This window comes from Meles meles, chromosome 3 (genome assembly GCF_922984935.1).
Source record: "Meles meles chromosome 3, mMelMel3.1 paternal haplotype, whole genome shotgun sequence".
Classification (NCBI taxonomy): Eukaryota; Metazoa; Chordata; class Mammalia; order Carnivora; family Mustelidae; genus Meles; species Meles meles.
The window spans coordinates 122,073,960-122,101,247 of NC_060068.1; the positions used below are offsets into that span (position 1 = coordinate 122,073,960).

General features: G+C 39.3%; 1 protein-coding gene and 1 pseudogene across 2 annotated transcripts in view; one reads left to right on the top strand and one right to left on the bottom strand.

Moving 5' to 3' along the window:
- The first annotated feature begins 245 nt into the window (after nucleotides 1-245).
- The window catches only part of UBTD2 (ubiquitin domain containing 2), a 62,271-nt gene continuing 35,228 nt past the window's right edge, over nucleotides 246-27,288 (top strand). For both annotated transcript variants that reach the window (XR_006817803.1, XM_046000857.1), the window contains exon 1: nucleotides 246-685. Coding sequence is in view for 1 of the 2 variants with exons in the window: in XM_046000857.1 (XP_045856813.1) it covers nucleotides 616-685 (70 nt within the window). In the remaining variant the exon portion in view is untranslated. The remainder of the gene's footprint in view (nucleotides 686-27,288) is intronic.
- Nucleotides 12,500-13,399, bottom strand: LOC123938327 (annotated as a pseudogene).

Genomic DNA, 27,288 nt, shown 5'->3' on the forward strand with positions numbered 1-27,288 from the left:
CTCGCCTCCTCTCCCTGCCTCTTCCCCCGGACGGATCCCCGCTTCGCCTCCGCTCCTCGGGCTCAGAGCTCCCCTCCCCTCTCCTCCCCACCGCCCAAGCTCTCCGCTCGCGGCCCCATCCCGCAGCCAATCAGCGCGCGGCCTCCCGCGGCCCCGCCCCCGCAGGCCGTTCCGGGCGGGCCCGGCGGAGCCCAGGCCGCGGGTGCGGAGGGCGGCGCCGCGGGGCGGGGGCCGATGGGGTCTGGCGGACGGGCGGCGCCGGTGCGGGGCTCGCCTGGACGCGGGTGTGCGGAGGTGTGAGGGGGCAAGGCGGGCGCTGCGGCCCGCCCGGAATGGGCCAGCCCTGGCCTGGCGGGGCCGAGCCGGAGGCGAGGGCGGCGCGCGGGCCAGGCCTGCCGGGCGGGCGGCCGGGGGACTGAGGTAGAAGTGGGCGCGGAGGAAGGGGCCGAGCCAAGGCGGTGGGTGGAGCGGCGAGGGGGGCGGAGGCTGGGCCGCGGCGGGCGAGAGGAGCGCCGCGCCTGTCCGGGGCTCGGCGGCGGCGGTGCTTGAGGAGGCAGAGGCGGCGGCGGGCCGGACGAGCGCCCGGAGGTGGCGGACGAGGCGCCGGGGGGCCCCATGGGCGGGTGTGTGGGCGCCCAGCACGACTCCTCGGGCAGCCTCAACGAGAACTCGGAGGGCACCGGAGGTAGGTGAGCGCCAGGGGGCAGCCTCGGCCCCCCATTGTTCCCGGCCAGGCCCGGCCACCTGTCCCGGCCCCTGCTGGCCCGTGGGCCGCGCAGCCGGGGCCCCCCGTGCCCCTTTGTCATCCCCTCCTCCACGTCACTCCTCGCGCTCCGCTTCCGGCCGCCCCGCCGGCCGCGGGGTCGCCCCCTGCCCTCCCGGCCCCTGAGGAAAGTCCTTCGCACGCCGGGGATGTAGCCCTCGGCCTCTAGACCCCACCGCCTCGGCTCGGGAAACTCGGACTAGAAACTGCCTTTCTTGGCCACCTCACTCCCTCCCAAGCCCGTTTAATTATTCAGGAACAGGATGGCGGCGCTGGGGTTGCAGAAAAGCGAATTGATGGGGGGGGGGAGTTGGGGAGGGGAGCCTAATGCATTCCCTCCAGCGGGCCCCGCCACATCTCTCCGCACCCTTCCTCGTTCAGCAGAGTTGGCTGGTCTCAGCTTTCCTGAGTTTCAGATGACAGCTGCCCTGGTTGGTTCCAGTTTGGCCATTTAAACCTGCAAGTTTCTGGAGCTTGGCTGGGGAAGTCTCAAGTGGCCACACGCATTATTTTAAGGAGGGGTTGGGAAACAGTCCGCCCGAGGAAAACGTGGCTTCTTGCTACAGCATGCGGGTGCTGGGCCAGTTTGCTGTCGGGGTGGGCTAGTCAAATTCCTATCCGCCTTACGTAAAGGAAAATATGTAGGATAAAAGCACAAATACAAGAGTCCGACTTAGCCTCGTAGGATCAGTACTTTCAAAGTTTCCTAACACGGAACGCACTTCTGATTTATCGTAAATGGTTTGCTGAGGTGAGCTTTTTTATTCAGTCGGCATTGTAGTATAGCGGTGTAATAAGAAAATTAATTCTACCTTTACTTAAATGATCGTTGCCTGAGTCCACTCTGTAGCTTGTGTAGAGGGCAGAATGTTTTAGTGAAAGAAGAAACAGCTAGGAATAGCAAAGATGACTGTGTTGGTTTTGTTCCAACCTTCTGTTAGATGTCTCAGAATGTGGGGCATATTTATAAGTTCCTAAACTAAGTCGTTTGGGGATGAGAGGGTCTACAACTTTTTCTTATACTAGCTTTAGACCAGTTGCTTGCCCTCTCACTTGAGCTCCACTTATAAATTGTGTATACCTAACATTTGGCTGATGAATTTCCCGAATTACATGATATTTTGCCATGCCACCTCGTTAAAATCTGTGGGTTTCCTGTATGATTAAATCCTGGGCAGATAGAGAGTTCAGTGAAGTGTGTCTTGAAAAAAACTTGTATGTGCAAATGCTATTTAATAGTGCATTTCATGTCATAGCATTATTATTTGGTGGCACATTAACAGTGAGATCCTCAGTGATAACAAAACAGGAGATAAAAAGGGTATGATTTTAAAACAGCTCTGGGGTAAGGTCAGATCGGGGGGTCACAGTGATTCTGCCTGCAATTGAGGTGATCACTAATGGTACCAAAATATATTAGTACGTGCTATAGGTAGTGTTTAGTTTCAATTAAATTTAATTTTTTTGCACTCAAAATTTTTAATAAACATCTTTCCCTTCTTGGTAATGAACTTGAACCAATTTCTTTAAGCCTTTTGGTAACCTGACTTATGACCAGCCAGGCATTATGAGCATGGGTCTTTAAAAGCATGAAGTCTTAGCTTCTGGTAATTTATTGCCAGTGGTGTCTAGTTAGATAGCCCTAGTATCAGTTTCCTTGAGAACTGAGTTCTCTGGACTTTAAGCTGTGCTGTACCTTTCCAAAGTAACGTTTAGAAAAAAGGAACACCAACTATCAAAACTCCTTATTTTCTCCTGAAGAGGAAGTGTGGGCCTCATGTAACTGGGGTGGAGGAAGGAGCTGTGTGGGATAAAAGGATTGTTTCTGGAATTTAATTGTGGAAGCCTTTATTTGTCATTATTGTCATGATAGTTAAGAGTTAATTGTGGTTTAAAGGAATTAGCTCAGGTGAGTGTTTCAGGTTAACACATTAAATAGTTTTTGCTTGTATTAGTAGGTTTTTGTTCAGAAGAGAAAAACTATTTTTCCTACCGGTGTTGGCACAGATCATTCACTTTTCAAACATAATGGTTCGTAGTTTTAATCAGGATGTTTGGGTTATGCAAAATTCTTTTCTTAACATGAAGTAAAAATAAAGTCTTCTGATGCTTTTCATGACCTTTTTAATTACATTCACAATGTTATTGAATGTAATGTGGAATCTAACCATTTTAGATTGATTTGACTCTTGAGGATTAGCAAAATTAGTCTTAGTAAAAAAAAAAAATGGGGGCGCCTGGGTGGCTCAGTGGGTTAAGCCTCTGCCTTCAGCTCAGGTCATGATCTCAGGGTCCTGGGATAGAGCCCCGCATGGGGCTCTCTGCTCAGCAGGGAGCCCACTTCCTCCTGTCTCTCTACCTACTTGTGATCTCTCCCTCTCTGTCAAATAAATAAATAAAAATCTAAAAAAAAAATGACTTTTTTAAAAGCGTTTTTGGCCATTTGAGATACTGTACTTTCCCTTTCCCTCTGGATCTAAGTCTCTTATGTATGCAAGTTAATTGCGGTACATGAGAAAAACTTCCTTACTTGGTGATTTACTTCTTTGAAGGAATTTGGGGATTTTTTGCAAAAGACCGTAGGATACGGAAATTGCTTAATTTACATTGTAAGATTTGTGTTACATGTTATTTTGGAATCATTCGTAGTATTTTCCTCTGGCATACTTTGCCTAGAATTGTTTGTGAGTTTTTTAAATGCCTAATTTTCATCAAGACAACTATATTATATACATTATATGCAATTATTTAGCAGTTCACTCCAAGCTTCCATGCTCCTAGAACATTTTTTAAACAGCATATTCTGTGTGGTTCTCTGCCTTATTATAGTGATATTGTGATGCTGGGTTGGAACTGAAGGCCTTTAGACAAGGCTTTATGTTAGTCCATGACATTGGCTAATGAATTAAATCTCATGATTTTAAAAATAAATACGTGATAGGGCACCTGAGTGGCTCAGTTGTTAAGCTTCTGCCTTCAGCTCAGGTCATGATTCCAGGGTGCTGGGATCAGGCTCTCTGCTCAGTGGGAAGCCTGCTTCTCCCTCTCCCACTCCTCCTGCTTCTGTTCCCTGTCTTGCTATGTCTCTCTCTGTCAAGTAAATAAATAAAAATCTTAAAAATATATATATATATATATATGTATACACATATATGTGGGGAAAACAGTAAAATGAGATTAGTTGAAAAGAGCTAACTAGCTTTTTTTTTTAAATTTTGTTCACCTCTTTAATGAACACAGTAATGTACAAAGTAGGTTCTTACTTTCTGGGTTTGTCATTTATTCTTAGGTTCAGTAATATCCCAAGAGGATTAACCCTTCGTGGTCATAAGTTTCCAGGTTTACAACAGGATAACTGACTGCTGTGCATTCATTTCTTTATTTCAGAATGTCGTGAGAATATCATGGAATTTGGGGAGGTATTCATTTATAGCAACCTTATTATAGTCTACCTACTTGATTAACGGTGGTTTTTGAGTAATATTAACTACCATTTACCCAGTATTTGTTATGTAAGAAGTGTTGTGCTAAGTGATTATTTTCTCATTTAGTCTTCAACAACTCTGGGAGTTGGATAATATCTCTATTTTATGGATGGATTGAAGCTGGGAGAAATTAAATAACTTGCTTAACATCACGTAGCTTACAGATAGTCAGAAACTTGAACTCAGGGCTGTACTAAAAAATGTTTCTCTTTTTTTCCGGTTTCATTTTTTAGCTTGTGATACAGTACATATAAAATTTGCCGTTTTAACCATTTTTAAGTGTATAATTCGGTGGCATTAATTACACTCACGGTGTGCAACCATCACCACTGTATTTCCAAAATTTTTCATCTCTCCCAACAGAAACTGTGGATCCATTAAGCAATACTGCTGCTCTTCTCTCCCAACCCCAGTTAACTTCTAATTCTAGGTTGTGTCTCTATGAATTTATCAAGTCTAGATATTTCATATAAGTGGAATAATACAATATTTACTCTTTTGTTTGTGGTATATTTCACTTAGCATAATGTCTGCGTTCATCCCGTGGTAGTAATTATCAGTACCTCATTCTTTTTATGACTGAATAATATTCCATTGTATGTATATACCACATTTTGTTTATCCATTCTACTATTGATGGATATTTGGGCTGTTCCCACTTTTTGTTTATTGTAAGTGGCTATGAACTTCGGTGTACAAAGAGCTGTTTGAGTCCCTGTTTTTGAGTCTTTTGGTTGTAATACACCTAGGAGTCGAATTACTAGCTTATATGGTAATTCTTGCTAGGTTAAATGGTTTACCTTTTGGAGGAACTGCCAGACTTTACCACAGTAGCTGCATTGCTTTACATTCTAGCAGCAACATTACAAGTGTTTCACTTTCTCCATATGTTCACCCACACTAATCTCCCATTTTTAAAATTATAGCCATTGTAGTTGGTATGAAGTGCTATCTCACTGTGGTTTTGGTTTGCATTTCCCTGATGACTAGTAATGTTGAGCATCTTTTAACGTGCTTCTTGGACATTTATCTTCTTTGGAGAAACGTCTGTTTAAGCCCTTTGGCTATTTTTTAATTTGGTTATTTTGGGTTTTTGTTGCTGTTGGTTGTGGGAGATCTTTATATATTCTGTACATTAAATCCATATCACAGGGATAATTTGCAAATATTTTCTCCCATTTTTGGGTTGTCTTTTTACTTTTTTCCCCCCAGGGGGCATCTGGGTGGCTCACTCAGTTAAGCATCTGATTTTCATGATTTCAGGGTCATGAGATCGAGTCCTGCATCTGGCTCTGCCCTTGGCAGAGTCTGCTTGTCCCTCTGCCACTCCTGCCGCTCCCCTCCTCCCCCGTCTTTACACTCTCTTGATGATGTTCTTTGATACATAAAAGTTTTTAATTTTAATGAAGTCCAATTTATTTTTTCTTTTGCTGCCTGGGCTTCTAGTTTTTGTTTTAAATGTATTTAATCCTTCACTGATGGAGAAAGAATAAATCTATAACAATAACTCACAGTCTAACTTAACTAACAATTTGCTTTCTTAACTATGAATAGAAAGCTGTTTTAAGTTTCTTTTCTGTATATGGTGATAAGGTTGATTAGCAATGAAATGCTTCTTAAAAAGTTGATGAAAGTAATCCATAAACCTACTTCAACTTCTTAATCAAGAGGTGATTGTTATACTTTCTGCACAAGCATTTTACAATCAACAGGCATTGAATATCCACAATATGTTGCTCTTGTTCCAAAAAAAGGAATCATGATCTTAGTTCTTGAATATGTCAAAATCCTTTTTTAGGAAAGCATAATAAAATATGCATACATGAAATAACTATAAAACACTATGTAAACAGATAAATATACCATAGGATAAACTGTGCCAGTCCTGAGGGAATAAAAGAAAGTAGTGATCTGAGCTGCTCAAAGATATGGTCCCTGGACCAGCAGCTTTGCCGGAACCTGGGAGTATGTTAGAAGTACAGAATCTCAGGCCCCACCCATGACCTAATAAATCAGACTCTGCATTTTTAACAAGATTTTCAAATGGTTCCTATGCATATTAAAGTTGGAGAAGCACTGGTGCAGGATTGCTTATAGTGAAAAGAGACTAAAGGGAGGAACCCAATAGGAAAAAAATGGCAAGAGTTGGTAATTTATTGGATATAAGGATATATAAAAGAAAGTAAAGTACAGATAGTCCCCTGACTTATAATGGCTCACCTTATGATTTTTATGTCTTAGAATTTTATGATGGTACAAAGTGATACATACACATTTGGTAGAAACCATACTTCACGGTTTAAATTTAGATCTTCTCTGTGGCTGGTGATAGGTGGTATGAGACTCTCTTGTGATGCTGGGCAGTGGCAGCAAGCTGCAGCTCCCAGTCATCTATGTGGTCATAACGGTTAGCAACCAATAGACTTACTATTCTGTTTTTCAGTACAGCATTCAATAAATTTTATGATATTCGACACTTCATTATAAAATAATTTTTATGTTAAATGATTTTGCCTGACTGTAGGCTAATGTAAGTGTTCTGTGGACATTTAAGGTAGGCTAGGCTAAGCTTTGATGTTCTATAGGTTAGTTGTATTAAATGTAATTTCTTTTTTATTTTTGAAGATTTTTATGAGACAGAGCGAGCAAGCAAGAGGAGAGGGAGAAACACTCCCTGCTGAGCAGAGATCCTGATGCGGTTCAGGATCCCAGGACTCTGAGATCATTACCTGAGCGGAAGGCAGACACTTAACCAACTGAGCCACCCAGGCGCTCCTTAAATGCATTTTCAACTTAAGATTCATAGTTTTCAATTTATGATGGGTGTACTGGGATGTAACCTATTATCAGTCGAGGAAGATCTATAATCCCGTATTTGTGAATCTGGATAACCAGAAATATTGAGATGGCTTGGCAGATTTTGGGGAATAAAAAAGAGCTATCTTGGGCAATCTGTAGTTTGCCTTTCAGTATGTTAAGGTTTAGCTGACAGAATTTTTAAGTTGGGACATCGTGTTGGATGGTGCAGAAGTTTAGGTATGGAACTCCTAGATGTTCAGGTTATGAATGTGGATTTTGGAGTCAGCTGGGGAGGTTGACTGAAGGTATAAAAATAAATGACTACTTAAAAGTAAGTAAAAAGGGGAGGAAAGTACTAAGAATTGACAAAAGATGGAGAAATGAGGTGATTACCTCTAACCAGGGCCTGACCACAGTAGATGGTCACTATACTCAATTTTATTGAATTATGGGGAAACAGGAAATCAGTCCTGTAATATGCCTATGTAATTTATAGATCTGATTGTATTTGAACAGACCATTCTTACAATTTCAGAAAATAACTTGGTTTGTTAACTTCTCATTCTGGTGTGGTGTTTGGAGAAATTCTACCTGTAGTTTGTTACAACCAAACTCAAGATAGACTTCTTGAGCATTCAACCCCAGAATATTCCAGTAGCTCTTTTTTTTTTTTTTTAAGATTTTATTTATTTATTTGATAGAGATCACAAGCAGGCATAGAGGCAGGCAGAGAGAGGGGGAAGCAGACTCCCCGCCAAGCAGAGAGCCTGATGTGGGGCTTGATTCCAGGACCCCAGGATCATGACCCGAGGCGAAGGCAGAGGCTTTAACCCACTGAGCCACCAGGCACCCCTCCAGTAGCTCTTTTGAGGTTAGTGTATGTTAGAACAAACACATTTCTTTACAAAACCTTGTTTCTTTCTTCACCAAGAATAGCATTATCTCCTCTTTATGTATTTTCAGTGTTCCATACTACACATCATCTAACGAGGTGGTTTACTGAATTTTCTTATTCTTCTATTCTTATGCTTAACTCTTAGGGCTGGGTCTATAATTAAAAAATGAAGCAGAATTGAGCATGAGGAGGACTGAAGATTTAGTCTGTGCTTATCCCAAATGTAACAGTGGAAATAAAAATTTTTCATATTTTCTGCGTTGGTAGCTCTGAGGCTTTTATAAGCAGAGTGCATAAAATTTTATACCAATTGGAGAGAGATGTACTGTGAAATAGGAGGTATTTCCTTTTTTTTTTTTTTTTTTTTTTTTTTTTTTAAGATTTACTTGAGAGAGAAAGAAACAGGGGAAAGAGGGGAAGAGAGAGAGAGAGAAACTCTAGCAGACTCCTCGATGAGCAGGGATCCCGATGTGGGGCTCAATCCCATGACCTTGAGATCATGACCTGAGTTGAAATCGGAAATTCTGACACTTAACTGATTGAGTCACCCAAGCACCCCAGGAGGCATTTACTTGATGTAAAGTAGAAGGTGCTTGATTTTACCAGGAGGAGTATAACTGTGGGGAAAGACCAAAAGGAAAATAAGGCAACAAGAGAGCTATAGGTTGGAAATACAATGGAATTGTGGGTAGGTAAGTTTGGTAGGTTATGAGAACTGAATTTAGGTCAGGGGTGCTACAGTTGGAAGATACTAAGATATGGAGAATGCTCTTTGGGATGAGATTTAAGCACTTGAATTTATATTAAAGATTGACATGGGATGTTGTAGCCCCTACCGAATAAGATACCTTCTGTTGGGCTAGTCCCCTTTTGTTCTCAATTTTCTAGCAAATAAAGGATTGATGTTTCTTCCTGGTCGGTATTGTCTTGGAATTTATGTTGGAGTAGCATTTTTAAAGATTCTTGCTATGGATATTAAACCAACTCTTTTTTTTCATCTCTGACTGTATTTAGGAATCATTTGCTAGTACTGTATGCTATGAATAGAATCTTTAAAATCTTTAAGCCATTAGAAATGATGAGGATCTTCATTCTTCTGATTTTTTTTTTAAAGATTTATTTATTTATTTATTTGACAGACAAAGATCACAAGTAGGCAGAGAGACAGGCAGAGAGAGAGGCAGAGAGAGAAGAGGGAGCAGGCTCCCTGCCGAGCAGAGAGCCCGACGCGGGGCTCAATCCTAGGACCCTGGGATCACGACCCGAGCCAAAGGCCGAGGCTTTAACTCACTGAGCCACCCAGGCACCCCCATTCTTCTGATTTTTTGATAGTCCTAGTCTCTAACACCTCTCTTTCAATTTTAATAGATGGATTTTATTTTTAAATTTATCTGATTTTTTTACTGTAAATGCAAAGCTTTGGCAGCATCTTGCTAGTAGTACTATACTCAGGTGAGTCTTCTGATAAGAATGATTACTGAGGGGGCACCTGGGTGGGTCAGTGGGTTAAAGCCTCTGCCTTTGGTTCAGGTCATGATCTCAGGGTCCTGGGATCGGCCCCCGCATTGGGCTCTCTGCTCGCTGGGGAGCCTGCTTCCCTTCCTCTCTCTGCCTGCCTCTCTGCCTACTTGTGATCTCTCTCTTTCTCTTTGTCAAATAAATAAATAAATAAATAAAATCTTTTTAAAAAATGATAATTGAGTGTTAATTACTTATAATAAGGAACTTGTGCTGTTATATTAATAAATCAATTATCTCTCTTGTGGTTTTTGACCAAAACACATTCTTCTCTTGTTTCTTTTTTTAAAGACTTTATTTATTTGTCAGAGATCACAAGTAGGCAGAGAGGCAGGCAGAGAGAGAGAGGAGGAAGCAGGCTCCCCGCTGAGTGGAAAGCCTGATGCGGGGCTCAGTCCCAGGACTCTGAGATCATGACCTGAGCCGAAGGCAGAGGCTTTAACCCATTGAGCCACCCAGGCACCCCATCTTCTTTTGTTTCAAGAAAGCATTAGGTTGACTTCATTTAGCAACATGGTCATATTATTGGGCATGATGATCAATTTGCTGATTTAGTGATTCTCTTCATTTTTCCTTACTGCAGACCACCTGAATGGTTTATCTTCATTTGGTGGACCATTGCACCTGATTCTTCCCGCCGCCCCTCACCATCCCTACCCAGCTTTCTGCTTCTGCTTATCGGGCATACTAGGCTACCAACAAGCTCCTCATGATTCACTGGTAGTTCAAGGACCATAGGTTGAGACTTTACTAACGCGTATGTACTTAAAGATGCATGTGTGTTGGCCAAGAACAATCAGCATGTTTTCACCTTGCATCAGCTACTTTGACTTGCAGTCAGTAAGAATCAAGTTTGTTTTTGAATATATTCCATATATTGAGCTGAGAGGTTAAATATTGCCGAGTATACATTGGGCGTTATAATGCCATTTTTTGCATGTTTTCAATAAAACTTTTAGGCAGTTCCATTATAGCTGTGTTTTCAGAAGTGGAATTTCTGTTGAAGTTAGATTTCTAAAGAAAAAAAAATTTAATGTGTCCGAGTCATTTTAAGTGTGAGTGAGTGAGCTCGAGTGTGAGTGAGGTCTTGATGTACATTTGTCGAAGACTTGACTAAATAATGAGTTAATGATTTTTGGACTTTTCTGATCAAGTCCTCACAGGAAACCCTTTAGATAATTTTTTGCATTTACTCTAATTGTCTCCTAGGTATAAGCAAAAGCAGACCTATTTGGATCAGTTCAGATAGTTTCTGTGCTTTGGACTTAATATCAAAGGGGCAGAGTATTAGATAGTCCAGATCACTCAGTTACGCTTTATGATAAACTATCAGTTTTAACTCAGGGCAAACACTGTTTTTTAGGTAAGTTGATGATCCTTCCTGAAACTTGTAAAAATAGCCAGCCTCCATTATTTCTGATTGCCAGCACTTGAAGCTAACTATAAACAGAGATACAAATAAGGCCTGCTCTATGATATCAAGTGGATTAGAGTCTAATGGAGGAATCACATGTTTAATTAGGAAAAATTTTAAAAGCTTCTATAGAATGAAAAAGTATTATGGAAATTCAGGGAGTAGTGGGGAGCAGAGTCAGAAAACTTCACTGAAGAGGTGGTGTAAGTAGTTGGTCTTGAAAGAGAAGGAGCTGGAAGAAAAGCAGAAGGTCATCTTGTATGCAGAGGAAATATGAGAAAACATGGCATCTGGGGGGACTGGCAAGAAGTTTGTGGATGGGGTAGGTGAAATGTGAAGTTACTAAGTTATCAGATTTTTTGAAGGCAGAATTGCCACAATTAATAGACCAGGTTGGGAGACAGTATATAGGTGATACTCTTTAAGTGGTTTTTGTTTTGGTTTTTGGTGTTTTTTTTTGGTGCATCTAACAAACTCTTTCCCATTTAATGCTGCATTCTGAGGTTATTTTATATAAAATTCTGATGTACTAAGTTGTTACAGTCTTTAACAGATTTTTATTCTTTTGCAATTTTTAATCATATTGTCACATATTAAATGTAAGAAATGTGTTTAACTTTTTTTTACATGCACGAGGGGTGCCTGGCTGGCTCGGTCACAAGAGCATCCAGCACTTGATCTTAGGATCATGAGTTCGAGCCCCACATTGGGCGTAAAGATTACTTTTAATAAAACCACACAAACAGGGGCGCTGGGTGGCTCAGTGGGTTAAAGCCTCTGCCTTCGGCTCGGGTCATGATCCCAGGGTCCTGGGATCGAGCCCCACATCGGGCTCTCTGCTCCATGGAGAGCCTGCTTCCTCCTCTCTGCCTGCCTCTCTGCCTACTTGTAATCTCTGTCTGTCAAGTAAATAAATAAAATCTTTAAAAAAAAAAAAAAACCCACACATACAACTTTTTTATTGTATGTGTTTGTCTCAGATCAGTTTTTGTCTCTTGTGTCCTAGTTTTCTGCCACACGGAAAGAGTTTGTGCTAAGATTGTGCAGACCTGCATCAGTTTTAATGTCTTGAGAAAAGGCCTGCATTAGCTGTGGTACTTTGGGCTCAGTTTCTTACATGGTTGAAAGAAGAAAATGGATTAAATCATTGTCAAGATTAGATCTAATTCTTCTTTTAAACATTTTTAATGACAATTTTCAGGCATATTGAAAAATTGAAAGACTCTAACACAACAAACGTTTGAATACCCATCAGTTGTGTATGCGTGTATAAATATTTGCTTAACTGAGAGTACAGACATCCTGACACTTCAACATGTAAATACCATTATCACTCTAAGATCTAGTCCTTAATCAGAATCCACACCAATTATCCTCAGAATGTCTTGTATTTACAGCTATTTTTTAAAATTGTATTTGTTATTTATTTGAGAGAGAGGGAGCACAAGCAGACGGAAGGAGAGGGAGAAGCAGCTCCCCACTTATGACCTGAGCCAAAGGCAGATGCTTAACCAACTGAGCCACACAGGCACCTCTTTTATAGCCTTTTTTCCCCCCTCAAATTAGGACCTATTCAGCATTTAGACATTGCATTTGTTTTTTGTTTGTTTGTTTGTTTTTTGGGGGGGTACCAAATTACTTTATTTGAAGGAATGGTGCAAATGAAAGAGGTTAAGTAGATGTTTTGGTACAACTTATAGAAAAGGTAAAGGTAACCCCAACATGCATGCACGGCCTCAGGGACCAGGTGGCTCTGGGAAGACAGCCTAAGGCTTAGCTCTCACTATTACTGTTTCCCAAGGTGTGCTTGTCAAAGAGATACTCTGCCATGCCAGATTCAGGGGCCCCCATCTTGCGCAAGTTGGTTACGTGGTCACCCAATTCTTTGATGGATTTCACCTGCTTATTCAGGTAATGAGTCTCAATGAAGTCACACAAAATGGGGGTCATTTTTATCAGTGGCCAGTTTGTGCAGTTCCAGTAGTGACTGATTCACACTCTTTTCCAAGTGCAATGCACACTCCATTGCATTCAGCCCGTTCTCCCAATCATCACGGTCTGGTTTCTTGATACCCTGAAGGAAGATTCGGCCACCTCCTTGGTTCTGCAGCTTCATCAGTTTCTCAGCATGTTCCCTCTCCTCATGAGATTGGTGGAGAAAATACTTGGCGAAGTTCTTCAAAGCCACATCATCGCAGTCAAAGTAGTAAGACATGGACAGGTAGACGTAGGAGGCATAGAGCTCCAGGTTGATCTGGCGGTTGATAGCGGTGGTAGTTCTGGTGCACCTGCGAGGCGGACGCAGTCGTTATGGCGGTGGCTGGGGAGAGGCGGCGGCGGGCAGCGGCTGCGGGGCGCTGGAGCGGCGACGGGGGGCCTTGGAGCAGTCTGAGGGCGCTGTGAGGAGATGGCGGAGGGCTGGCTCTGAGCGGCCGGCCGGGGCGAAGGGACGAGCGCCGGTTCCGTCCAAGCACTGTTGAAGCAGGAACCCGCTGCGACTCTCGGTGGAGATGTCGACATTGCATTTGTTTTTGTCTCTAATCTTTTTACATCTTGAACAGCTCCTCCTCTTTTCTTCCCTGTAACACTAATTTTTTTTTTTTTTTTTGAAGAGTATTGTAGAGGGGTGCCTACACCCAGTGCTCATTACATCACAGGCCCTTCTTAATGCCCATCACCCCATTACCCCCCAGCCCCCCTCCCTCCAGCAACCCCAGTTTGTTCCCTATGATTAAGGGTCTCTTGAGGTGCTTGGGTGGCTCAGATGATTAAGCCTCTGTCTTTGGCCCAGGTTGTGATCCCCAGGTCCTGGGGTCAAGTCCCACATCGGGCTCCTGGATCAGCAGGGAGTCTGCTTCTCCCTCTGCCTCTCCCCCCTTGTTCGTGCTCTCTGTCTCTCAAATGAATAAATAAAATCTTTAAAAAAAAGAATATCTTACGGCTTGTCTCCCTCTCTGATTTCGTCTTATTTTATCTTTCCCTCCCTTCCTCTATGCTACTGTTTTGTTTCTTAAATTCCATAAGAGTGAAATCATGATAATTGTCTTTCTCTGATTGACTTATTTCACTTAGCATAATACTCTCCAGTTCCATTTCTTCATTGCAAATGACAAGATTTCGTTTTTTTTGATGGCTGAGTAATGTTCCATTGTATATATATCACTTTATCCATTCATCTGTCAATGGACATCTTTCCATAGTTTGGCTATTGTAGTATTGCTGCTATAAACAATGGGGTGCAGGTGCCCCTTTGGATCCTTACATTTATATCTTTGGGTTAAATACCTACTAGTGCAATTGCTGGGTCATAGGGTAGCTCTATTTTTAGCTTTTTGAGGAACCTCATTCCAGAGTGGCTGTACCCGCTTGTATTCCCATCAGCAGTGTAAGAGGGTTCCCCTTTCTCCGCATCCTTGCCAACGCATGTTGTTTTCTAACTTGTTAATTTCAGCCATTCTGACTGGTGTGAGGTAGTATCTCATTGTGGTTTTGATTTGTATTTCCCTGATGCCAAGTGATGTTGAGCATTTTTTCATGTGTCTCTTGGCCATTTGTATGTCTGGAGAAATGTCTCTTCATGTCTTCTCACCATTTCTTGGATTATTTGTTCTTTTTGAAGTTTTGAGTTTGTAAGTTCTTTATAGATTTTGTGGACATTAGCGCTTTACCTGTTTTAGGACATTTATAAATATCTTCTCCAGTTCTGTAGGTTGTCTTTTGGTTTTGTTGATTGTTTCCTTTGTTGCGCAAAGCTCTGTATCTTGAAGTCCCAATAGTTCATTATTGCCTTTGTTTCCCTTGCCTTTGGAGACATGTTTGGCCAGAAGCTGTTGCAGCCGAGGTCAAAGAGATTGCTGCCTGTTCTCTAGGATTTTGATGGGATTCCTCTCTCACATTTAGATTTTTCATCCATTGGCGTATGATGTAAGGCAATGGTCCAGTTTCATTCTTCTGCATGTGACTGTCCAATTTTCCCAACACCATTTGTTGAAGAGACTATCTTTTTTCCATTGGATATTCTTTCCTGCTTTGTCAAAGTTTAGTTGACCATAGATTTGAGGGCCCATATCTGGGTTCTCTATAATTATATATATTTAAACTTAATAGTGTCATGATTTGATATACATATACATTATGGAACTGTTACCAAAATCAAGATAGATAACGGACACATTCTTTACCTCACATAGTTAACTTTGTGGAAAGTGAGGTAAGAAAGCTTAAGATCTACTCTCACCAACATTCAAGGCTACAATACCCTGTTACTAATTATAGTCACCATGTTGTACATTATTAGGTCTTCAGAGCTTATTCTTCTTATAACTGCAAATTTGTACCCTTTGTATCCCTTTCTCCCATTTTGACAAAAATCTTCTATCACTGTAATTTTTCAACGTTACTTATCTTCTCAGAATGTAAGCTACATTGGACATGGTACAGACTTCATAATACTTGAGGCTTCATAATACCTTAGCCTCAATTAACAGTTGTGTGAAATACATCTATAAGTTTGTAAGGTGTTAGGGAAAAAGTAAAATTCTCCTAATAGAAGCCTTACTTAATTCTAGAACAAGAACCTTGTTAAATAGGACCATGTAGTGTAATGAAAATTCTAATTCCACCTCTCTCTCTATATATCTATGACCATAAGTAAGTCACTTGATTTCCTTATTTCTTTGATTTTTTTTCTCAACTGTAAAGTGAGCATGTTGGATGAGATCAGTGTATTCAAACGTTTTTAACAGTTGAATGCTTTTTTAGATATACCTTATATCAAACACAAATGTGTCAGCCTCAGTATTTCATTTTCTTTTGATTGTACATTCACTAAAAAATAAAAGTAAATTATTTAGTTTTATAAAGTTCTATAAGAGATTTTTTTGAAGTTCAAATCACTATCAACTGTACTCAAAAGCTAAATTATGTTATATGTATTTTTAAAATTTTTTAAAAAAATATTTGATTTATTTATCTGACAGAGACACAGCAAGAGAGGGAACAGAAGCAGGGGAAGTAGGAGAGGGAGAAGCAGGCTTCCCGCTGAGCAGGGAGCCCAATGCGGGGCTTGATCCCAGGATGCTGGGATTGTGACCTGAGCCTAAGGCAGATGCTTAATGAGTGAGCCACCCAGGCGCCCCGACGTATGTTATATTTTTGCTGAGCATTTTTGAGTTACTTTTTGTAATGAGAGAATATACTAAGCAGGTGTACCTGAGCTTATTGTGACAATTAGTGGAGCCAGATATGCAAGGTGCTCTATTAGTATGTTCACTGGTTCAGTGTTACATGAGTGGACATGTATGTCCCTGTAGTAACAAAAGGCACTGTGTAGAGCTCTGGTTTTCCCAGTCAGTGACACATTTCAAGAAGTTCCCTAAGTTTCATATGTGCATAGGGATGGTAGGAGAAGCTTCATTCCACTGTCTCCATGATCAATTTCATGATGAACATGTTTCATGATGGCTTGTATGTTTGAAATTTTACATTTGATGGGTAGGTTCTTGTTATTATTGTTCTTAAAAATAACAAATGGGGCATCTGGGTGGCTCAGTTGGTTAAAGCATATGACTCTTGGTTTCATGATCTGAGAGTCTTGGGATTGAGCTTCCTGTGAGCCCCATGTCGGGCTCCCTCCTCACTGGGGAGTTTCTTTCTCCTCCCTCTGCCGCTCCTTCCGCTCAATGCTCTCTCTCTCTCTCTCTCTCTGAAAAAACTTCCTTAAAAAATATTTATTTGTTTATTTATTTCAAAGAGAGAGAGAGCACTGAGCGGAGTGGGGAGGAGCAGAAGGAGAGTGAGAAGCAGGCTCCTCACTGAGCTGGGAGCTTGACGTGGGGCTGGATCCCAGGACCCTGGGATCATGACCCAAGCTGAAGGCAGATGCTTAACTGACCACCAGGCCATCCAATAAGAAAAAAAAACTTAAAATATATACATATTTATATATTTTACGTATAATTTGAATTCTGTTTGTAGAACTCTAAAGCATCAGGTGTTTTGTTCCCTTGAGTTCTTTGGAACCAGTTTTTAAAATTAGGTGACTAGGGACCCCTGGATGGCTCAGTCAGTTGGGCAACTGCCTTCAGCTCAGGTCATGATCTCAGGGTCCTGGGATCAAGTCCCACATCAGGGTCCTCACTCAGCAGGGAGTCTGCTTCTCCCTCTCCCTCTGCTCCACTCCCTCCCCCCAGCTCATGCTATCTCTCTTTCTCAAATAAATAAATACAATCTTTAAAAAAGAAAATTAGGTGACTAGATCCTAGAAAAAATTTTTAGCACATAATTTCAATCAGTTTTTCTCTACTCTGAGAATAGGTACACTGTTCAGGGCATTGTACTAGATATTTGAAGTTTCAAACAATTACTGAAAAAATAATACTATATTAATTAAGTTTACACAATTTAGAGAAGTAAAAGGCCACCCAAATTAATTTTAACACTAAAAAAGCTTGAAAAACAAAGGAAAGGTAAAACATTAAAAATAGTGAAGGTAAGGGTACCTGCCTGGCTAAGTCAGTAGAGCATGTGACTCTTGGTCTTGGAATCATGAATTCCAACCCCACATTGGGCGTAGTGCTTACTTAAAAAATAGTGAAGGGAATCAATAAGGTGATGACTGTTGTGTCTATATTACTAATTGCAGTCTGATTATATAGATCTGGAAGTTTGATTTGTGTTCACCAGGAATGAAAAGGGTAGGGACAAGTCTTCTGGTGATCTTTCTCTTCCAGAGTAACTTTTGGCTTCATAATACACTTTGTAAGTGAAGCTGTTTCGTTATTTAAGATGTGGACTTCACCTCTCAGCCCATTTGAAGCTGGAAATCCACCTTAGCACTGTTAGGCCTACTCCTCTGACACAGCTTCACTTTTCTCCTTCCTCTCTTGGGCATGAAATATTTCAACTCGTTGCCTACAGTTAGGGCACGTTTGTGTTATGTTTAAACTTCGAAAGGTCAGGCAGGAAGTGCTTAACAGAAAAGGGGTTGACAAATGAGAACTTGTGTTTGAAAGATATGACTGTGGATTATGAAGGAAGAACCAGAATCAGTGAGATGCTAGTAGGTTGAGGTCTGGTGTCTGTCATATTTGTAGTCTAACATTCCTGGACTAGATGGAGATGAAACATAGAAGGAATGTCTTTGGAAGAGCTTTGCACCTAGTCAGCAGAACGTGGCTTCTTTCCTTTTCAGGGCCTTTGATCTATTTACTTGGAATGTAAATATTTGCTGTGAAGTGCTTTTTTATTATAGTTCTTAAAAATAGTGTGGCCCCCTTCTTTTGTTGAGAAATTGCTTTTAGAAATTATTTATTTCCTTGTTTATTTCCTGTCTTAATCTCACCACATTGTAAGCTCTGGGAAGTCAGGGGGGGTCTTGTCTGATTTCTTCCTTATTGTATCCTTAGAATCTAGTATAATTCATGATATGTATGCATATATGTATGCATTAAATAGTTCCTGATGGGCTCAGTAAGTGAAATAATGAATACATAGTTGTGACTGTTTTATCACTTGGAAAATGAAAAGTTTACCATTTGGCTTTAATTATTTAATTTGATTTTTGAATGAAATTATTTTGCTCATTGCTTAGTTATACTAAAACCCATTGTCTTTAGGGATTCCTCACAATAATTAACTCTGGAATAGATTCTTATTTGCCCATTTGATGAAAGGAGGCAGTAATCTAATTTGCTTATTAAGGTCTCCCTGCTTATTTTGTGTTTATTTGTGTGTTATTTTCTTCTGTCATCCTTAGTAAACCAGTCATGATTTGAATTGCTTTGCATATGAAAAGAGTTAATTATATTTATTGCCCACTCAGCCCAGTAGAATTGTTAGGCTGCCCTTGAGCTGAATCTGTACTTACATTGAATGCAGCAGAAATCCAGTTTTCACATACAGCCTCTAAAGTATTATATTAATGGGGAGTAATGAAGGTACCCTTTATGAGTTCTCTGGATTTAGGGGTTTTTGTTTGTTTTGTGGGTTATTTTCAGCAGACATTTTGGGGGATGTTGTAGGAGGGCAAAATCTAGGGGCAAGTTGTAGTATGAAACTGATCTTCGAAGTATTTAACTAAAGATTAAGTGTACTTTGGGGGTCTTAACCACACTTTTCCATATAAAAAGTATAAGGAGCCTTATGTTTGGGGGTAAGTCCATTTAATTGTGCAAGTACAATGTTATAACATGTGTAACTTTTGTAAGACATGCCTTGTGTTATAAGATATTTAGTAATGTAATTATGTTTCACACTTTCATCCTATTTTTTTATTTATCAAAATCTCCCTTCCTGGCTATGTTATTTGCACAACAAACTGAGTATACCTGTGTAACATACTTAAACTTGTATGTAATATCTCAACAGGGCCTAGTGAGTGGCATATAAGTAACAGATTTACATAAGAAATACTTGTTGAATGAGATCTTAAAGTCATTAAAATAATGGCTTTTTGGTGTTTAAGGCTCACAAATATAATTAACAAGTATGTGAGAAGAGCCTTGACTGTAATACATGATCTTTGTTATAATTTTTTATTTAAAGAAAATCTTCATATTTTCTTGATTCTTACAAGAACCCTTTGACTTTAAGGAAAGATGATGTTGGGGCGCCTGGGTGGCTCAGTGGTTTAAGCCTCTGCCTTCGGCTCAGGTCATGATCTCAGGGTCCTGGGATCGAGTCCCGCATCGGGCTCTCTGCTCGGCAGGGAGCCTGCTTCCCTCTCACTCTCTCTGCCTGCCTCTGCCTACTTGTGATCTCTCTCTGTCAAATAAATAAATAAAATCTAAAAAAAAAAAAAAAAAAGGAAAGATGATGTTAATATCGCTATTTCACAAAGGAGGAACCTCAGGCACAGAGAAGTTTTGATCTGAATAAGGAGTAAAAGGAGTATCCCAAACTGTAAGCTCCGTCTTCTGTTTTTTAATTCAGTATCATCTCCATAGATGATGAGGAGTTTGGGTTGACTTTTCTTTCCTTGCAGCAGAAGTGTGTGTGTTTTTCCTTTCTGGCAATAAACATAGTTGAGTTGAAGTTAATGGAATGTGTTTCTTAAGGACTCTTATGTTCACTCTTGTGTCCAAAATGGAGATGGTAGCAGTAAAAAATGAGGTGGGTAATTGTCTTCAATCTTAGTCAATTAATTATATTGTTTTTCACAAGGTAGAAATTCTGAATAACTAAGATCTTAATTATCTAAAGTTTGATTAAATGGAAAAAAGTGTTAATTTCATTCATCTTTTGTGCCCCTTTTTCACTTTCACCTATACCTCCTAATAGAGACTGAATGTTTTCAGCTTAAAATTCAGTTTATGCAAACTTGACTTGAATTTAGCAGTTGAGCTGTGTGGGGAAACAAGTTTCCTTAAGGTCCTTGAAGTACAAGAAAAGAAGGATTTGTCTAATCTGAAGTAAGCTTAATAAAGTTTTTCTAGGGGCACCTGGGTGGCTCAGTGGGTTAAGCCTCTGCCTTCAGCTCAGGTCATGATCTCAGGGTCCTGGGATTGAGCCCCGCATGGGGCTCTCTGCTCAGCAGGGAGCCTGCTTCCCTCCCTTTCTCTCTCTGCCTGCCTCTCTGCCTACTTGTGATCTCTCTCTCTCTCTCTGTCAAATGAATAAATAAAATCTTTAAAAAAAAAAAAAAAAAGATTAAAAAAATAAATAAAATAAAGTTTTTCTAGGCCTGTACTCTGAAATCACCCTTAGTATAGAGTGTTAGAAAATCTGTCTCAGATCATAAAGTGGTGATCGCCCCAAGGGGTGAGTTGAAGGAGATTACATGAAAGTTCTTTCTGATTATTATATCTAATACTTAAAGGATGGGGATTGGAACCCAGAAGTGAACGAGTATTTGTATTTAAAATGTCAACATATGAACATTTGGAACCACCTTCTGGTTTTATAGTTGATAAAGGGAACAGAGACCATCTATCTCCTGAATGTATCTTGCTCAGAACTGGGAGGACAAACCTATGCTGGTCCCCTAATATAGTTTCATTATGGTAGCTTATGCTCTTTGGCAGTCACCAATATATTTCTGCCTTGAACATTAGTTACCCTGGAAATAATAATTTTAACTTGGTGATTTAAAAGCCTTTGGGCCTTTATTCATTGTCGTATTGCCAAAAAATAACACATAGGGCCTCTTGAACACATCCTTCTATGAATTTGGATTTTGCTGCTCTGGGTTTGTGATGGTTGAATGATGTTGTGGATACCTGTCTCTTACTAAAGGACTCAAGTAGTTTAAACGTCCTTTAACATCTCATAATTTTGAACTGAAAAATTGAGATGTGTGTGCCACCACATAGTAATAGGACATAATGAAAGCTAACTTGAAAAACAATAAAATGATACCCAGTACTTCTGGAATGAACATTGAATGAGATACTTCAGCTGTAACAAGAGAATGGGGAGACTTGCTTATCTGTTATTTAAGCGAGCTACCCTTGGAAGGAAAGAGACTGTCTTTTTGTTTTGGACCTGTCATGGGGTAGGAAATAGGTTCTTGTGTTTGTATTTTTGTTTTCTGTATACCAATACTGAAGATACTGACTTGAAATTACAATGTAACTGCATAGGGCAAAGAAATGACTAAAAAACATATAACTTTTTTTTCTGTAATGATTGATCCTTAAGCATTTTAAGATGGGAATAATAAATATTCTCATTTTAAGAATAAATTTCCTCATTTTAAGGTGCATTTCAGTGGTAAAGATAATTTTTTTCAGTTTGGAATAAGCATGAATACTAAAAGCCTAAATACTAAAAGTGTGAGAAATTCTACCATTTATTAAAGAGGGAGGAAAAAGAAATTTTCTGATGAGACATTGAGGGAGATTAAAGAAAACTAGGATGTAGAATAAAATTCAGTTTCCATTGAGAAATAGTTCTGCTTTAATAATAGGTAGTATCAAACACATTGGCAAGTTATTTTTGTACTGAAGTCTTGGGGGAAATGCTATACAATTTTAATGAGTAGGAAAGTGTTGACTAATGATGTCTTTGCATTTATTCCCTGATACTGTCTAAAAGCTACTTACAGCATTGCTAAACCGGTCAGAAGTTCAGACTGGAACATTTGTAAGATTGCTTTCTAGTTAAGAAAGGAGAGTAATTGAAGCTTTTTATTCCTATATGTGACATATTCATTTTATATATATAGTATATATAAAAATATAGACATACACAAAATATATATTATGTATGTATTATTTTTTGTGTATTCATTTTTATATATGGTCTCTTATGTGAAAACTTCTTTAGGACTAATCTTTTCTTACTGTATGTATTTATGGTCATTTAAAATAAATAACTTTTTGTAAAAAAATTTTTATTTTTTTAAATTAAAAAATTTTTTTAGATTTTATTCATTCATTTGACAGAGAGAGGTAGAGAGAGCACAAGCAGGGGGAGCAATAGAGGGAAAGGGAGAAGCAGACTCCCCTCTGAGCAAGGAGCCTGACACAGGGCTCGATCCCAGGACCCTGGGATCATGACCCAAGCCAAAGGCAGATGCCCAACCCACTGAGCCAGCCAGTTGCCCTGTAAAAATTATTTTGAAAGTTAAGGAGCATATTTAAGAAAAAGTAAATCACATTTATCCTTCCACCTAACAAACATTTTGATGTGCATTCTTTCATACTCATGTTGTATGCTGTATGTATAAAAAAAGCAAAAATCATAAATTAAGAGAAATGTGAAATACATCTTGAAGTCATTGTATCTATGCTTCTAGAGCAGTTAGGCTTCGAGAGTTTGACTTTACTCATGTTCTGGGATATAATGGAAATATTATTGTTAGCTTTTCATTTTGGGAGAGATTATCAGTATTTTTTCTAAAATTAACCTGTTTTGAAAGTTAAGAATTAGTAGAGTCACCACAATGAAGTGAGAGATGTACTTCTTGGGACTTAATCTGAAGAAATGCAATGTAAACTAGAGCAAAGGAAAAACCTTGCTATAATTGAGCAAGTTTCCCAAGGCATTTATGTGTGCAGTTTGTGAGAGTATGTATTCCTTATGACATTACTTCCTTCAGAACAGTGCACTTAAATAAGCTAAAAGTAAAGCTTGGTGTTTTGTAATGTTAATAGCCATAAATGCAATTTAAAAGAATTAAGTGACATTCAAGATCTGTCTTTTCCTGTGACTCTAATCCCAAGGCAGTACAGTTTCTAGTAGTTTCTGTTGATTTTTGCATCAAATATCACTTTCTGATAACTTGGTGGAGAGAGAGAATTTGATGATTGAGTCCTAGTTCTGCTTTACAGATTTTGTTGCAAAATCTTGTACAAGCCAAAATACCATTATGTTCTATGAGTCTATTGAACATACTCTTTGATTCTGACCTGTTGTTAAAAGTAAGAGGGTAAGAGGGCTTTGACTGCACTTAGAAGTCCATTAAAAGAAAAGGACTTGGCAAATGAGTATAATTCAAGTAAAGTGCATTTACCCACATTTTGGCCAATTTCTCAAGCAAAGGAAACTTTTCAGATTGAAAATGGAGACCCCCTTGGATAGAGTCTTACAGATCACTGGTGGCTTAGGAAACACTTTGTACTTTTCTTGGCAGCAGCTCGGGACAGGCACCAACATGTTTTTGGTAACTGGTGTATGTGTCTGGGAAATAGCGTGCAGTTTGGGCACTTGAGACCCTTGCCAACTTGCTGTGCCGTCCTAAGCACTGGTTCACACCTTTGTCATAGATCGTTGTGACCTGACAGATTGGTTATCATGTTGATTTACTTTGGAAGGGTAGATGAAAGTTGAACAATCCAATAATTCTTAAAGCGATGAGACAGTAAAGGCCTTGTGGCTAAGAATATGAACCTTGGAGTCAGTCTCAGTTTGATCCCAGCTGTAACATTTAGCTTTATGATCTTTGGGAGATTTTTATTTGTATTAATTTAACAGACATTTAGGTATTGTTTTTTTATATATGCTTCGCAATGTTCTAATTGTGTCTGTGAGAAATATTACCCCATTAAATCTTTGTAACAATCCAATTAAACTTATTTTATTATTGTCATCTCCCTTATCCTCCTCCCCACTTAGATATTTTGGCTTTTAAGTTTTCTTCCTCATTTTAAAACAGAGATTATACTGGAGTTGAGAGCGTTCAGTAGGACAGTATATAGATAGCACTCTTCACAGTGGCTGGGCCATAGTAGCATTCTCTGTTGACCTACTATTTCTGGAAAAAAAAAAAAAAATTTTGTGGCAGACTGCTTTTTTCTGTACCCATGATGCTACAGTCAGAGTGATAGGGGTCATTGCCCGCAGGTACTTCTAAATCCTTACAGGAATATTCTTGCAAATTCCTAAAGAATTTTGAGGAGGTCAGGGAAAGTCTTAAAAAATCTAATTCCATCCAGACAACAGCCTGCACCATTATAGGGCCCTGGGTATTTGCAGCCTTAGTGAGATCTCAGTTAATAAAATGGTTGCTCTCGCAAATCCAAATCTATACCCAAGGGATTGTCAAAAGGTCACAGGTCTTTTTTGTTTGTTTTACTTTATTTTAAAATATGTCAGACTTAAAGAAAGTTGCAAAAATGTAGAAGGAAGTTCTATATGCCCTTCATTCAGATTTCCCCAAATGTTAAATTTTATCACATCTGCTTTATAATCTTTCTTTATATATATGTACATATGTTTAAAAAATTTTCTTGAACCATCTGATAAGTTGCAGACAGACAGGAAACCTTTTTATCCCAAAATACTTCAGTGTGTGTATAGTTCCTAAGAGCAAGGACATTCTCTTATATAACCACCATATAATTATCAAAACCAGGACATTAATATTGATATAATGCTAATATTTGCTCTGTGGACTTCATGCAGTTTCATCATTGTCTTCACTGATATTCAAAGAAAATCTCCCAGGATCATGCATTTTGTTTAGTTGTCTACTTTAGTCTACTTTAATCTGGAGCTCTTCTGGAGACTTTTTAATCTTTCATGATTTTGTTATTTTGAAACACACAGATACAGGCTAGTTATTTTGCGGTGTTCATTATTTAAATTTGTCTGATGTTTCATCAAGCTTGGCTTCCTCATGTTTATGTAGTTGGGGCAAGAATACCACAGAGATTGTGTCCCTCCCAGTGCATGATGTCAGGAGTCACATAATGTCTGTTTTCCCATTATTGCTGAAGTTAATTTTGACCAGATATGGTTCCAGCTAAGTTTCTTCACTGTAAAGTTAATAACATTTTTCCTGTGCAAATAATAAGTAGTAGGAAGATTGAGTTTATGTAAATATTTTGTGTCTTATCCAATAGATACCTCTTATATCCATTGATAATTATTGCCTCAAATAATTATGGTGGTTGTCAAATGGTGATTTTTTAAAATGTCATCACTTTTATAATTATTAATAATTTTATATATTTTTAAAAATATATATTTGAGAGAGAGTGCCTAAGCAGGGGCAGGGGGAGAAGCAGGGAGACTGATGTGGGGCTTGATCCTAGGACCCTGGGATCATGACCTGAGCCGAAGGCAGTGGCTTAACCCACTGAGCCACCCAGGCAACCCTAGAATGTATATTTTAGTTATTGAATGTTACTGCTATAGGATCTCCCTTCCTGCTCTCTTTAAGCAATAATAAGAGTTTCTTAGTTCTTACCTTGTTATCTTGATCTTAGGGGGAAAGCTTTCAGTGTTTATTGAGTATGATGTTAGCTGTGGGTTTTTTTACGAAGACCCTTTACCATTATGTGGAAGCGCCCTTCTGTTCTTAGCTTTTTTTTTTTTTTTTTTTTTTTCTGTTCTTAGCTTTATGAGTGTTTTTATCGTGAAAGAATAATGGGTTTTATCAGGTAACATTTTTTTTTCATAGAGATGATTGCATGTTTTTTTCTTCATTCTTTAATGTGGCATATTAATTACATTGATTTTCCTTTTTTTTAAAATATTTATTTAAATGACAGAGAGACAGCGAGAGAGGGAACACAAGCAGGGAAGCAGGGGGAGTGGGAGAGGGAGAATCAGGCTTCCTGCTGAGCAGGGAGCCTGATATAGGGTTCATGCAGGGTCCATGCTGGGCTCATGCAGAACTCGATCCCAAGACCATGGTATCATGACGTGAGCCCAAGGCAGACGCTTAATGACTGATTCACCCAGGTGTCCCAGTTACGTGGATTTTCTTATGTTGAACGAGTTGCATTACTGGGACAATTCTACTTGATCGTGTGGTATTTAGCGTCTTTTAAATATGCTATTGGATTCAGTTTGCTAATATTATGTTGAGAATTTCTGCATTTATCCTCTTAAGGCATATTGGTCTATTGTTTTGGGGGGTGATTTTTTTGGCTTTTGTTTTTTTGTTTGTTTATTTTGCAGTTATCTTTGGCTTTGTTAGGATAATGCTGGCCTCATAGAATGAGTTAGGAAGTGTTGTCTACTCTTCTATTTTTTGAAAGCATTTGAAAAGGATTGGTGTTAATTCTTTAAATGTTTAGTAGAATTCACCAGTGAAGGCTTCTGGTCTTGGGCTTTTCTCTATTGGGAGGTTTTTGATTACTGATTCCATCTTTTGTTATAGGTCTCTTATTATTGTTGTTGTTGTTGTTGTTTTTCTTCCTCCTTCTTCCTCCACCTCCTCTTCTTCCTCCTTTTTTTTTTCTTCTTTTTCGATTTCTTTTTTTCCCCCAGTAATCTCTACACCCAGTGTGGAGCTCAGACTCACAACCCCAAGATCAAGAGTTGTATGATCCACTGACTGAGTCAGCCAGGTGCCTCTCTTTCTCCTTAAGTCAATTTTGATAATCTGTTTCTGGGAACTTGTCTGTTTCACCTAGGTTATTTAATTTGTTGTTGTACAACTAATTGTTTATAGTATTCCAGTATTATAATCCTTTTTATTTCTGTAAGGTAGTAATAATAACTGTACTTTTGTTTGTGATTTTAGTTATTTGTGTCCTCTCTTGTTCTTAGTTGAGCTAAAAGTTTTATTTTATTGATCTTTTCAAAGGACTAACTTTTGGCTTTATTGAATCTCTTTTGTTTCTCTGTTCTCTATTTTGTTTATCTCTGCTCTAATCTTTACATTATCAGCCTTCTGCTAGCTTTGGGTTTACTTTGCTCTTCTTTTTTTAGTTCCTTAAAGTGTATAGTTAGGTTATTGATTGAGATCTCTCCCTCTGAGCATTGCTTTTCTGTATCCCATGAGTTTTTGTATTTTGTGTTTTTGTTTTCATTTATCTTTTCTCATTTCTTTGTGGTTTTTTATTTGATCCATTTGGTATGAATGTATTGTTTAATTTCCATATATTTATGACTTTTCCAGTTTTCCTTCTTACTGGGTTCTATCTTCATTCCATTTTGGTCAGAGAATATGTGTTGTATGATTTCAGTCTTAAGTTTATTGAGACTTGTTTTGTGGTCTAAGTTAGTAGTCTATCCTAGC